Genomic DNA, 13026 nt, shown 5'->3' on the forward strand with positions numbered 1-13026 from the left:
AAAATTTTTTGTGGTACTCTACGCCAGCCTCCACATTTGGAAATTTATATTGCACATACAAGCTTATCAAAGGGTTTGAAAAGCACTGTATTAAGAATTCTATTTAACTTGTTCAACCTGATTTTCAAAATGGATGTGATCTTGGAGACTTTTGTGCATGCAACACTATTAGCACCTGCAGAACTGCGTCAGCTCTGCCTGAAGAATCTGCCCCAGTTTTAGACCTTTATGCCTAATTCATGCCCAGGCCAGGCTGGGCCAATCCATATGCCTGGGGACAGAACCCCTTCCTGCTTTCAGTAAGCAGCTTAGTTTTCCCCATTCTCGGTACTGGATAACCCATACTCCTTGGCATGAGCCATGGATGAGGAGATCAACAGCACAGAAGGGGGCACTGATGCGTGGGAAATGTTGGTAGGGCTGATGGGAGGGGTGTGGGTCTATGTGGGGATAGGAGACACACTCTGTTGGTACATCCTGTTGGCTCTCAGGGGACTGGTACAGAAGGCACAACCATGTAAATTGGGACTTAAATTTAACTCTATGTAAATTTAACTATGTGAAAGTCTGGGAAAGGAGCCCTGGTGGCACAGTGGTTAAGAAATCGGCTGCTAACCAAAAGGTTGGTACTTCAAATCCACGAGCTGCTCTGCAGGAGAAAGATGTGGCAGTCTGCTTCTGTAAGGATAAAACCAAACCCAAACCCATTGCTGTCAAGTCAGTTCCAACTCATAGTGACCCTATAGCCTTGGAAACCCTATGGGGTGGTTCTACTTTATCCTGAAAGGTTACTATGAGTCTGAATTGACTCAATAGATGAGACTTTGTTTTTTAAAAAGTCTAGGAAGGTGGAATGCAAGCTCACTGCATCCAGTTGCAAATCAGTGCTCTTGGGTTCTCCAGGCCACACGCAGTTTTGCTTGGTAGCACAGTGGTTTCATTTATTTGTTTGTTTGTTTGTTTGAAAGCAGGACATTCCACATGACAATCTGGCTTCCTTCTTCTCTTAAAAGATTGGGCAGTAATGGGCCTATATTCCCACCTGGCAACAATTGGCTGGAACTGAGACAGCCACTGCCTGTAGACAAGGCTTGACCTTGTCTTTGCCCAGTTGATTTACATTTTCTGTGCAGCCTCTGGGGCCAGTCTTTTAAGTTCTTCCAGACCCCTCCAAATGTACTCCTAGCACCCTACTTTATTATTATTATTATTTCTTTTTCTCTGTCTTTAAAATCAAAGCTTGACCATGTCTCTTCCTTGTGTAAAACTCTTCACCAAATCAGATTGGCTTCTTCACTGGGAGCATAAGGGGGAGCTCCAAGTTACCTATGGCCTGGTATTTGGGGTTCTTAGTAGTTTGGTCCCACTGAAAGCCTAAGAGATGGGCAGGAGTTTATAAAATTAAAGATGGATGGATGGACTGAATGAGTCTAAGACTAGGTGCTGGGGAGGACAGAGAGGCTAGCTCTGTAAGGCTCTCAGATCAGAAAGAGAGGCACAATACATAGGAGATAGATGACAGATACTAATACCAACCAGTGTGCCCACAATACTGCATTACCATTAACACCAAACACCAGGCTACAGATAAATACCTAAACATCTGACAAGATCAGATGGGGGTCAGTGAAGAGGAGTATACTCTAGACCAAGGACAGATTCAGCAGAGGCTAATCTTGCACAGATATCAGTGATACAAAATACCTTCAATCCTTACAGAAACAACAGAAGACAGACATAGAATAATCCCTCACAGACACCCAGACACTGTGGGAGAGAGATTCAACATATCTGTTGACTCAGGACCATAGTACTGGGGGACACCAGACTCAATTGGCACAACAAAATACATCAAAGTCTTGCTCTTCATCCTACATTGGTGAGTAGTGACTGGGGTCTCAAAAGCCTTCAAGCAGCCATCTAAGATGCAGCTAATGGTCTCCTATCATCAGAAGCAAAGAGTGAAAAAAAAAAAAAAAAAAAAAACAAGGGCATTTGGAAGCAATCAGCCCTTGAGTGATGGCCTCGAGACCAGAAGAACTAGATGGTGCCTGGCTACCAATGTCAACCACTCAGGAAAGGATCAAATCTGGAGATCCTGGATAGAGTGGGAGGGAAAACGTGGAACAAAATCCAAAAACTCAATAAAGACCAGAATTACTGGTCGGATGGAATCTGGTGAGACCTCCAACACTATGGCCCTGGTATACATTCTGGGCCTGGCATAAAACACACCCCCAGAGGCTGGCTCTCAGCCCAATAGTAAACAAGATGTACACACAGACCACTAAACCCAGGGTAATGCACCCACATACTCTGTGGAAATACATCCCTTGGAGCAATCAACCATGCGGCACCAGAGGGGCAATATTCGCATGGAGGAAAAGCAGGACACACAAGAGTGCATAACTATGAGGGGCGTGGGGCAGGAGGGTTACTGGGCAGGGAGGGGAGGAAACTGGGTTAGGGTTGGGGATGGTAAATGGGGAGTGAAACTAAATGTACACATAATGTTGAATGTAAAACAAATTCTGTTAACTTGTACCTAAAAAAACACAATAAAAAATATTTAAATAAGTATTAAAAAATAATAATAAAAAAGAAAGAGAGGTACAGCATATCCAGAAAGGCCCTATGAGTATCTAGAATCCTACATCCCCATCATACAAACAGATGTGGCCTCCCTGGGATTGGTAAAAAGGGTCAGAGCTCAGTGGGAGGAGCAAGAGTGAGCACATGGCTCACACACAAACTCTTCTTGATTCAGGCTTCTATGTGGACACGACACCATGCAACTCTTTGGCCCCTCATTCCTGCTCCTTGGTAAGGATTCAGCCTATGCTGCTGTTTGGTTTTGGGGGTGGCAGTGGGAGCTGGATGAGGAGGAAAGATCTGGGGCAAAGAAGAGTAAATGTGGGACAGGGTGGGGAGAGGCAGCTCACATACATACAGGCAGTCCCTGTTACAAATGAGATCTAATCCTAAGAGTGCCTTTAAGTCAAATTTGTAGGTAAATTGGAAAAGGTGCATGTGGTTCTTATTTAGCATTCCTTTAGCTCAAGAAAAGGCTTGAAGCTCATTCAATGATTTCAAAGCTGCACGTGCAGCAAGGGAAGGTGATTGTGATGAGAAATTTGTTTTGACTAAGGGTTGGTTCAATTGTTTCAAAGTACGGACATTAAATTACAAGTTGTCTGAAAGTCCTACGTTAGTAACCAGGAGACTGCCTGCCCTTCTTTCGTTGTGTCTTGTTCCCTTTGCGTATCTCCCTATCTCTCCCTCTATCCTCAGAGGGCGTTCTTTATTCCTTTGAAAGTCTTCCATGCCCTGCAATAATGATTTCTGGTTATTGTGATGGGTTCCAGAATACTTGGCTTTCTCTGACTCAAAGCTGTGGACGTTTGACCACCCTGACACTGTCTACTCCTGGGAGGGGGCTTGTGTCTGGATTCCCTGCCTCTACAAAATCCTAGAAGGCACAGGATCTTTGGACAACCTTACCGTGTACCACAATTATGAGTATGACAGCAACATCAAGGACTTTACGGGGACCATCCTCTATAAGACCCAAAAGGTTCCTCTACGCTCAGAGAGGGTACAGTTCCTGGGAAACAACAAAGACAACTGCAGCCTGTTCATCCAGCCGGTGCACGTCAAGGACAGTGGTCAGCTGGGGCTGAGGATGGTATCAGGAGATAAGAAATGGATGGAGAACGTAAACCTCAATGTCTCTGGTAAAACTTTGGGGAAAGAGGACTGCTTTCTCAACAGGGCAAGGAGGAGAGTGGGAAATACCCTGGTTTCCTGGAACCAGAGGAACAAACTGAGATGCTTGTAGAGGCCAGGGAGGGGGTGTCAGTGGGTGATGTGGGCAGCCTCAGATAACAGGGCTGTGACAACCTGTAGTTGTGAGGACTTGTACCCTTCAAGCAGGAGACTGGCCCTCAGTTCCTGCCCATTATGGCACACAGGACTCTAGCTTTCAGCTTCTGACTTTTTAAGAGAAGCTGGAAATCTGTATTTTCAAGTGAAATCTCCCAAATACATTATGTTGTTGTTATATCCCATTGAATCGGACCCGGCTCATAGCAACCCCTCCTTGGGTTTCTGAGGTGGTATCACTACGGAAGTAGATTGCCCAACCTTCCTTCCGAGGAGTGGCTGGTGGGTTTGAACCACCAGCCTTCTGGTTAGCCGTCAAGTGCCTTAGGCACTACGCTACCAGAGCTCCTAAATAAATTATGTTTGTGACTAACTCTATTTCTAATTAGCCCTTTCATGGGCTAAATGACACATGTGTAATGGGGGTATAACCCATCCAATAGAAAGCTGAGGCTTCTGCCCCAGGCAGTCAGGTCAATCCAGTCCAAGCTTATTTCTGCTCTAAGCAGTCTTATGTCCAGAGTGACAGAAACGGCCTCAGATCCTGCAGTCTGAGGGCTGTCCAGTCCTGGGGAGAGCCGTGGCTGGCTGCACACAGGCCTATTTCACTACAAGAATGCTGTGCTTGCATGCCTCCAATATTGTGGCCATTGAACAAACACAAGTTGGTCATTCAAGCTAAGAAATACATGCTGAACAAAACAGACAAACTTCACTTAGGGGTTCTGGGGGAGCAATTCTTGAGACATTTAGAAAGCAAGTACAGGATGTGGGAATGAAATGAATAAGAAGTGCAATTCCTAAGGAGGTTTAGCATCCACAGACCTTTCAGAGAGTATTCCAGCTGAGTAATGGTGATCCAAAGCAGGAAAGAGGGGCCAGGAAAGAGGTGGAAGGGACTGGCAGCGCTTCCCAGTGGGGGTTATTTTGGGGAAGAAAGTCTGAAGCCAAGTGTAAAAGACTTCTACACATCAGTCTCTAGTCTCCCAGGGCTCCTTCAAGATACCTGTTCTTTTGCAGAAAGGCCTCCTCCACCTCACATTCAGCTCCCTCTGGAAATCCGAGAGTCCCAGGAAGTCGCTCTGACCTGCTGGCTGAATTTCACCTGCCCTCAGTACCCGATCCAATTGCAGTGGTCACTGGACAACTCAGCTGTAAACTCAACCTCCCTGAGCACCAAGACTGTCTCTGTAGAGAGCAAGCTCACATTCTGTCCTCAGTGGGCTGATCATGGGAAGAACCTGAGCTGCCGGCTCGAGAACTCTGTCACAAAGGAGGTGCTCTCGCAGAAAACGGTGTGGCTGGATGTGAAGCGTGAGTCTCCTCAATGATCCGAAGGAAAGGATGAGGTCCTTGTCACCTTCTCCCCAGCCCCTCAGTAAGCACCGAGAATAACAGAAAGATAATCAATGTGCAGTGGTCGCCCACAGCTAGGGATGACCCCAGCAGCGCTTTGCTCCCTTCTCCACCAGCCCTGTTGTCAGCCCCAGTGTGGCAGGAAACAGATTCATATCAGCATCTGTGTTGGCCTAACAGAATAAACTGATTTAATCTATCCTCAAGCCACAGCATAATTTTGGGATTATCTAGTTAGCTTTTTCCCCCCGGAGGGAAAAATTTCACATCATTATTATTCACATTTGTGCCTCATTCATTCATCCAATAAACATTTATTTCATACTTACTAGGTTTCAAGCCCTGCTACAGCAACCCAGCAGTAAGCAAAGTTCTTGTCCACAGGGAGCTAGTATTGCTGTGAGAGAGACAATAAATAGATAAAAAGAAAAAGAATATAGGATGTAAAGCTAATTATGTGAATGTATTAAGGAAAAAAGAAAGCAAAGTTAAGATAGAAGAAGTGATGGATAGAGATCTCTCTGAGGAAGGTAAACATTTGATGAGACTTGAAACTGAAACAGGCAAGTGTTTGGGAGAAGAGCATTTCCAGGAAGAGAAAAGTGCAAGTGCAAAGGCCCTGAGGTGAGAAATTGCTTGATGTGTTCAGGACAAAGCAAGAGGGCCATAGAGGCTGAAGCATAGAGCACCCCAGGAGTCAAGTGGTGAGGAAGGAAGTCTGAAAGAGAGCAGAACACTAGATTAAGTGGGCCGTGGTGAGGGTCTTGGATGTTATTCTAAGTGTGGAATCCATTGAATTGTTTTGAGAAGGGTCTGATTGGTACTGTAAGGAATCCTACTGGTTGCTGTAGGAAAAGAGAGAAGGCAGAGAGAACAGTTAGGAGGCTGTGGGAGTCGTTTGCGTTGTTAGACCAGCCCAGTCTTATTGACAAGGGTAACAGTGAGTGACTGCACTCACGTATAGGACACTACTTAGTGAGAATAAAAGCTTTGCCTTTTACCACCTTCCACTTTCTGAGAATATTCCCTCTGGCCCTCTGCTTCTGCAGACCTTCCAAAGCTGGAGATCGAGGTCAGTCCCAGAGAAGCCATTGTAACGGAGGGGGCATCTGTGACCATGACATGCCGTATCATCAGCAGCAACCCAGAGTATCAAACTATATTCTGGTTCAAGGATAGCACCCGGCTACAGAAGCAGAAGACAGCCACACTGACTCTGTCCAAAGTGACCAAGGAAGAGAGTGGAAAGTACCACTGTCAGGTCCTCAATGCTATGGGCTCAAGAGATTCCAAAGATGTATTCCTCCAAGTGCAGTGTGAGCCTCTTTGGAGCTGGGGAGGGGGCAGGCAAGGAATTGGGGAAGAGGGGAGATAAAAAAAAAAAAAAAAAAAAGCCAAACTCACTGCCATCAAGTTGGTCCCGACTCATAGCAACCTCTCCTTGGGTTTCTGAGGCAGTATCTCTGTGGAAGTAGATTGCCCAGTCTTCCTTCCGAGAAGTGGCTGGTGGGTTTGAACCGCCAGCCTTCCGGTTAGCAGTCAAATGCCTTAGGCACTATGCCAATAGGAGAGTGAAACCAAAGCCCTTGGCAGGTGAGCAGTGAAGGCTTGCACAGATCAGAGGGCTCTCCTCACCTTCTGTTGCCTTTGTCACTTCTTTCAGTTGCTCCAGAACCTTCCAGTGTTAAGATTGACCCCTTGCCTGCTAAAGAGGGAAATACAGTGCAGCTGACTTGTATATCACAAGCCAATCCTTCTCCGACAAATTACACCTGGTATCACAATGGGAAAGTCCTGGGAAGGACAGAAAAGAATTTCCAGATCCCAAACATCCTCCTTCAGCATGCTGGGAATTATTCTTGCCTGGCAGAAAACAGTCTTGGTACTGGACAGATTGGCCTGGAAGCTGAGTTGGATGTCCAATGTGAGTAGTCACAGTAACTCTAGGTTCAAGGGAGAAGGGATAGAAGTGAGGGGAGGGAGAAGGAGATGCCTTGCTCTATAATGAGTAGCAAGGAAGAAGCCAGGGCCTCCTAACATGCAAGTTTCTTGGGGCAGGTGCCTTGTCTTTGTTCACAGTTAAATGGGGCCTGGCTTGTGGTAAGTGTTCAGTAGATATTTACTGAATGAATAAAGGACCAAATGCCTAGACCCAATGAGGGACACAGAGGCTTAGCATCACTAAGCAGTAACTGAGTCCCAGAAATCCTGAAGTTTTCAGGGAAAACAGGATCGAAATGTATCATTACTATTGTTGTATCTTCTTTAACACTGTGACCCTTGGCACTAGGTTGAGTCCCAAAGAGAATCCATAAGTCTGAGCCTCAGATTCTGGGATGTCATAGTCTGAGCACCAATTGGGTGCCCAAATCCTGTACATGTAGACCATAGCAGCAGCAGCTAGTACTTTAGAATGTACGATATGCCATGCTCTGCTCTAAGGACATTATCTTATTTTATGCTTGCAATGATTTCATGAGTTAGGTACTTTTAGGAGTAAACTAAGGCCCACAGGTCTCAATGTCAGGGCCTAGCATGCTGGCTCCAGAGCTGTGCTCTTAACCACTTTCTATCCTGCCTCAAATCACAGCAAAGCCACTGGCCAGGATAAGGTTTCTGTTCTCACACAGATGCAGGAGAGAAGCACTAGCCTTCTTTGGTCAATGTAGGAGCTGTATGAATGAAGTGGACAGGTGGAGGAGAGAGAGAGGAAGCAGGAAGGAGAAGTGTATGGATATCTAGATTTTCTTCATCTGTCTCTCTGTTTCTTTTTCCCAGATCCCCCCAAGGGGGTGACCATGATGATTCAGAGTCCAACACCAGTTCGAGAAGGAGACAATGTGATCCTGGTCTGTAACTACAATTCCAGTAACCCTAGAGTTACCAAATATCAATGGAAATCCCAATTTTACAGGAATGAGTCATTCTCTGAGGTGCTGATGATTCAGAAAGTTACCTGGAATGCCAGCCCAATCACTTGCCTAGCCTGTAACCTCTGGTGTTCACAGTCTCCCTCTATCACCCTGAATGTCCAATGTGAGTAGCCCAGGCAGGGGAATCTGGGAGGAGGTAGCCCACTTGGGATATAGGGATCTAAGGGCCAAGAGACTGGACCCTGGACCAGAGTCTTCCCAGAAATTTGAGGGAAGAAAGCCAGGCCTCAGGGTTGAGGGGGGAGGAGGTCCTGGGGGCAAGAAGATGGGAGAGAACCGAGAGGTCAGCCTGAGGCCCTCTCTCTCCAGATGCCCCCAAAGATGTCAGAGTCCTGAAGGTCAGCCCCAGTACTGAGATCCACTCTGGGCAGCAGGTCCTCCTTCAGTGTGACTTCTCAAGCAGCCACCCTACAAATGTTAGCTTCTTCTGGAAGAAAAATGGAAGCCTTCTGGAGGAAGGAAAAGAACTGAGATTTGACTCCATCTCCCCAGAAGACGCTGGAAATTACAACTGCTTGGTCAAGAACTCCATAGGGCAGACCACTTCTGAGACCTGGATGCTCCAAGTGCTGTGTGAGTGACCTAGAGCTGGAGGCTAAAAACAGAGCAGAGTGGGTGCCTGGCAAGCTGGATCTTGATTTTGCTTCCCCATGCAGATGCACCGAGGCAGCTGCGGGTGTCCATCGCTCCGAAAGACAGCGTGATGGAGGGGAAGAAGGCAGTCCTGACGTGCGAGAGCGATGCCAACCCTCCTGTCTCTCAGTACGCCTGGTTTGACTGGAACAACCAAAACCTCCACAATGCTGCTCAGACATTGAGACTGGAGCCTGCAAAGGTCCAGCACTCGGGTGCCTATCGGTGCCAGGGGGCCAACCAGCTGGGCACGGGCCAGTCACCACCCAGCACCCTCACTGTCTACTGTAAGGCCTATTCCCACTTCCCCTCATGTTCTTCTCTGGTCCTGTTGCTTCTGCAGCTTCCCCCATGGCTGTGCCTCCCAGACCACCTTGCACCTTCTTCCCCATCTTGTCCCCCACCCCCATTTCCTGTAGGTCCAGCCCAGCCTATCTACTCAAAAGCAAACTCCTAGCTCCAGTCCCACAGCCCCACAGCTTACCTGAGGGGTCACCCTATCCAACTCATTCTGGGTTTTCTCTTTCCCTCCCTCCCTTCCTCTCCTGACTCACCCTCCCCCAGAAGGACTTTCTTCTAAGCTGTCCCCACCTTCCAGACATCTCGAGCTCCTACTGGGTTCTTTCTCTCCGATGCTTTTTCTGTCTCACCTTTGATATGCTGCTTGTTTTTTGTCTTTTAAGATTTTAGTGTTTTTTTTTTTTTTTAAAAAAAAAAAAGACAACACAAGTACATGGTAAAAAGGAAACAAAATTCAAACAGCATAAAAGGGAAAATCAAGGAAGGACAGACACCTCTTACTCTTGACCCCTGAGGACTCCAGTTTCCTCTCAAGAGGTATCCATGATTGACAACTTGTTGTGCCTCCTTACGGCGATAGCCACGCATGCAGGACATGCAGGTAGAGATCTATGCTCACACACCCTTCTTTGTTACACAAGTGATAGGATACCTCACACTCAGTCCAACAACTGAGTTGTATGTTTCCACCCATGAAATAACACCACTTGAAAATCATCCTGTATCCATGTGTATGCATGGTCTGGAAGCATAGAGGAGACAGATAACTTATTTACACATATTGTACTTTTACAGATTAATGATTGCAGTGTAGAGGATCATCCCCTGAAAAGCTTGAGATGAAAGGAAAACATTGTGAGCATATTATTTGTAACTAAGATACAACTAGAAACACATGTTCCCTGTGTCTCCAGACTTTTCAGACACCCCGGAGAGCTATCTCTTTTTGCAATAGCTGCACTGTATTCCATTGCATGAGTGTCATAGAATTTATCTACTCAGTGCTCATTTCAAGGCCGTTGGCAGTCTTTTGCTTCAGACACACTTGCAAGATAGCAGCAGGATAAACTCCTGCATGGAACTATTGGGTCAAAAGACTGGTGCATTTTAAGTTCTGACGGTAAGGCCAAATGGCACTGTGAAGAGGTTCTATCCACGTATCGGGGTAACGTGCTCTGTGTGTCTGTCGCAAAGCAGCAGGTCCTCATGGGAAATAACTAGTCCTTTCCTCCTAATGGGAGGCCCAGCTGAAAGGAGCTTCTTTCTCCTTCTTTCTCTTCATCCAAGACATGGAGGAGAGGTGCAGACAAGAAGGGCAGTAGCTGGATGCCAAGAGAAATTGAGGATGCCTTCCAGGCCAACACCTCTGGGCAGAGCTGGTTTTATTTTATTTACTGAAAGCCCTTCTTCCTCCACCAGATAGCCCAGAGACCGTGGGCAAGAGAGCGGCTGTGGGGATTGGGGCCTGCCTGTCCATCCTCATCCTGGCAATTTGGGGGTTCAAGCTTCAGAGAGGGTGAGCTCCTCCTTCTCACTCCCTTGGCTGATTTCCCTCTCCCATTACTCAGTCCTGAAGCCACCGGCATGCTAAATCCACAGGGTTCAGTTCCCATTCCCACGATCCTCATTGAATGCCTCTATCTCTGCAGCTGGAAGAAGATTCAAGCCCAGCAGGAGCTTCAGGAAAATTCCAGTGGGCAGAGCTTCTTTGTCAGGAATAAAAAGGTAGGATGGGAGGAAGATGGAATGCTGGGCAGAAGCCTTGAAGACAAGCAAAGAAACTAGGTGAAGAGGGGTAATTAAAAGTACCCTGGGAAGAACTGGGACATCAGAGGCCGGAGAAAGGGAATTAGAGGTGAGGAAATGAGTGGTTAGAGCTGAAACCTTGTCTCTTTCTCAGGTTAGAAGGGCCCGCTTCTCTGAAGTGCCCCACTCCCTGGGATGTTATAATCCAGCGATGGAAGATAGCATTAGCTACGCTGCCTTGCGCTTTCCTGTTGATGAGACTGACACATCAGGCACCGGGTACTGAGGATACGGGGAGGGTGACACCTGTATCCTGGGAAGGGTGTGGGAGCCAAAGCTCATGTCCTATCTGCCCTCTTTGTGCCAGGCCCGTGCCAGGCACTGCCATATCTCCATTACCTCACTCCATTTCCTCAACAGCCCTCTGGCAATATAATGGTCTCTCAAATTGTACCTGTTCATTCAAGCCAGGAACATGTATGCCTAGAGCATGGATGTCAGTCTTCTTCATGAAGGTCAAGACTCCATGATCCACTCACCCATTCAGAACATATTTATTAGTGCCCACTGTGGATACAACAGACTGTTTTTAGATAAGAAAACCAACCATGGCATGGCTGGTGGACCAGGGGGCTTGGAAGGAGAAGATTTCATGTGAAATGTTTCATTTGTTATCATCTGTTTGCCCTCCAGTGACGCGGGGACTTCAGACAGTATCCCAAATAGGGAGGACATGGTCACTTATTCTGTGGTGCAGAAACATCGAGTGGTAAGAGGGGTGCGTGGAGAGGGAGGAGTGGGGGAGTTACAGTCTGGCCTCAGTGTTGGCTGGACTTAGCAGTGGCAAGTGCTGGGCATTGGGGAGGGTTGCTCAGGTGTGTTCAGATGCTCCAAGTCTGACCACACCTATGCCTGACTATACCTTTTGTCTCTGGGGTCAAGCCCGGGGTAAGAGGGACAGAAAGGAGGTAGAAAGATGCTGATTACAGTCAGTTTCTGAACCAGAGGACCCCCACATGGGCTCTTGGACTCTCAATTGATTTTAAGCAGAGAATGAAAGGGCATGGAGGTGAGACTGTGGGAGGCTAGTAGCCGTGAGGCCATACTTACCATGATGTGACTTTCTTAGGGAGACTATGAGAATGTGGCTCCAGGTTTTCCAGAAGATGAGGGGTTACATTATTCGGAGCTGGTTCATTTTGGGGCTGGGGAGCGGCCTCCCACCCGGGAAGAAGTGGAATACGTGACTCTCAAGCCCTGATGGATAGAACCGGCTGTGGTGAAGGTGTCCAGGGGCTGCAGGGGACAAGGATGTCCTGGAGCTTTCCTGATCCCCTGCTGCTCAGCCACTAAGTTACACACACATCCCTCCCTTCAACCCCCACACTTAATGCCACCCCAGTCAGTGCGGACATCCTTGTGGCTGGCCCAGAGCCAATCTTTCTCTTAAGTGATGGTAACCCCCACCCTCCAAAGGGCCTGTCCCCTGGTCATTTTCCACTCTCCTTCCTGATACTGTACTATAAGACTCCCCTAGCCCCACCCAGCCATCTGCACCATCTCCTCCCTAAACCCCATCCCCAATATATTTTTTTCTTCTTCTCCCTCCTCATCCCTTTGACACTCCCACCCCTGCTTTGACATCTCCACTTGTGAATCTTATGTCCCATTTCAGCCTCTGGGGTAAAGCCCAGGGGAAGAGGGACAGAAAATGAAGTAGAAAGAGGACCTACCCCCCACTGGTTCTCCTCTGGAAACATGTCTACATGTCAGCTAAGCATTCCGTTGAGGTTTTTATGCTGCTGTAGTCCCTACCCTCAGGAGTCTGGTGGTCTGAGACTAACTCGATGTTGTGGACAAGCATGTAATGTACAGAGAACTATACAATAAAAATGGCTCAAATACCATTCCAAAGAACCTGTGAATTATTTCCAGCCTGTGAAGGTCAGGGTGTTTGTGGACAGGGAAATGGGGGAGGCATTGCGGAGTCTGGGGTAAGTGAAAGGAGTCACAATAAGTTCTGGTGGCATAAAGCCTAAGGCATTTGACTGCTAACCAGAAGGCTGGCAGTTCAAACCCACCAGCCACTCCTCAGAAGGAAGATTGGGCCATCTGCTTCTGTGGAGATACTGCCTCAGAAACCCAAGAACGGGCGGCTATGAGTCGAACCAATTCA

General features: G+C 47.4%; 1 protein-coding gene across 1 annotated transcript; it reads left to right on the forward strand.

The window, feature by feature from the left end:
- Nucleotides 1–2789: 2789 nt before the first annotated feature.
- On the forward strand, nt 2790–12111 carry CD22 (CD22 molecule). Its single transcript, XM_007954878.1, has 13 exons — nt 2790–2823; nt 3366–3734; nt 4903–5196; nt 6288–6554; nt 6902–7162; nt 8017–8274; nt 8481–8744; nt 8828–9091; nt 10524–10620; nt 10754–10829; nt 11005–11129; nt 11544–11619; nt 11980–12111. Exons 1-13 carry the CDS (start codon nt 2790–2792, stop codon nt 12109–12111), a joined length of 2517 nt encoding a protein of 838 aa, XP_007953069.1.
- The last annotated feature ends 915 nt before the right edge of the window (nt 12112–13026 follow it).

Source organism: Orycteropus afer, unplaced genomic scaffold (genome assembly GCF_000298275.1).
Source record: "Orycteropus afer afer isolate SDZICR_OR568_19922 unplaced genomic scaffold, OryAfe1.0 scaffold00476, whole genome shotgun sequence".
Lineage (NCBI taxonomy): Eukaryota > Metazoa > Chordata > Mammalia > Tubulidentata > Orycteropodidae > Orycteropus > Orycteropus afer.

What these genes read in the sequence shown, in the direction of transcription:
- CD22 (XM_007954878.1), top strand. Translation starts at nt 2,790, where the DNA reads ATGCAACTCTTTGGCCCCTCATTCCTGCTCCTTG. An exon ending in CGTAAACCTCAATGTCTCTG is followed by an intron (nt 3,735 to 4,902) that starts GTAAAACTTTGG and finishes GTTCTTTTGCAG; the next exon opens with AAAGGCCTCCTCCACCTCAC. An exon ending in TGTATTCCTCCAAGTGCAGT is followed by an intron (nt 6,555 to 6,901) that starts GTGAGCCTCTTT and finishes CACTTCTTTCAG; the next exon opens with TTGCTCCAGAACCTTCCAGT.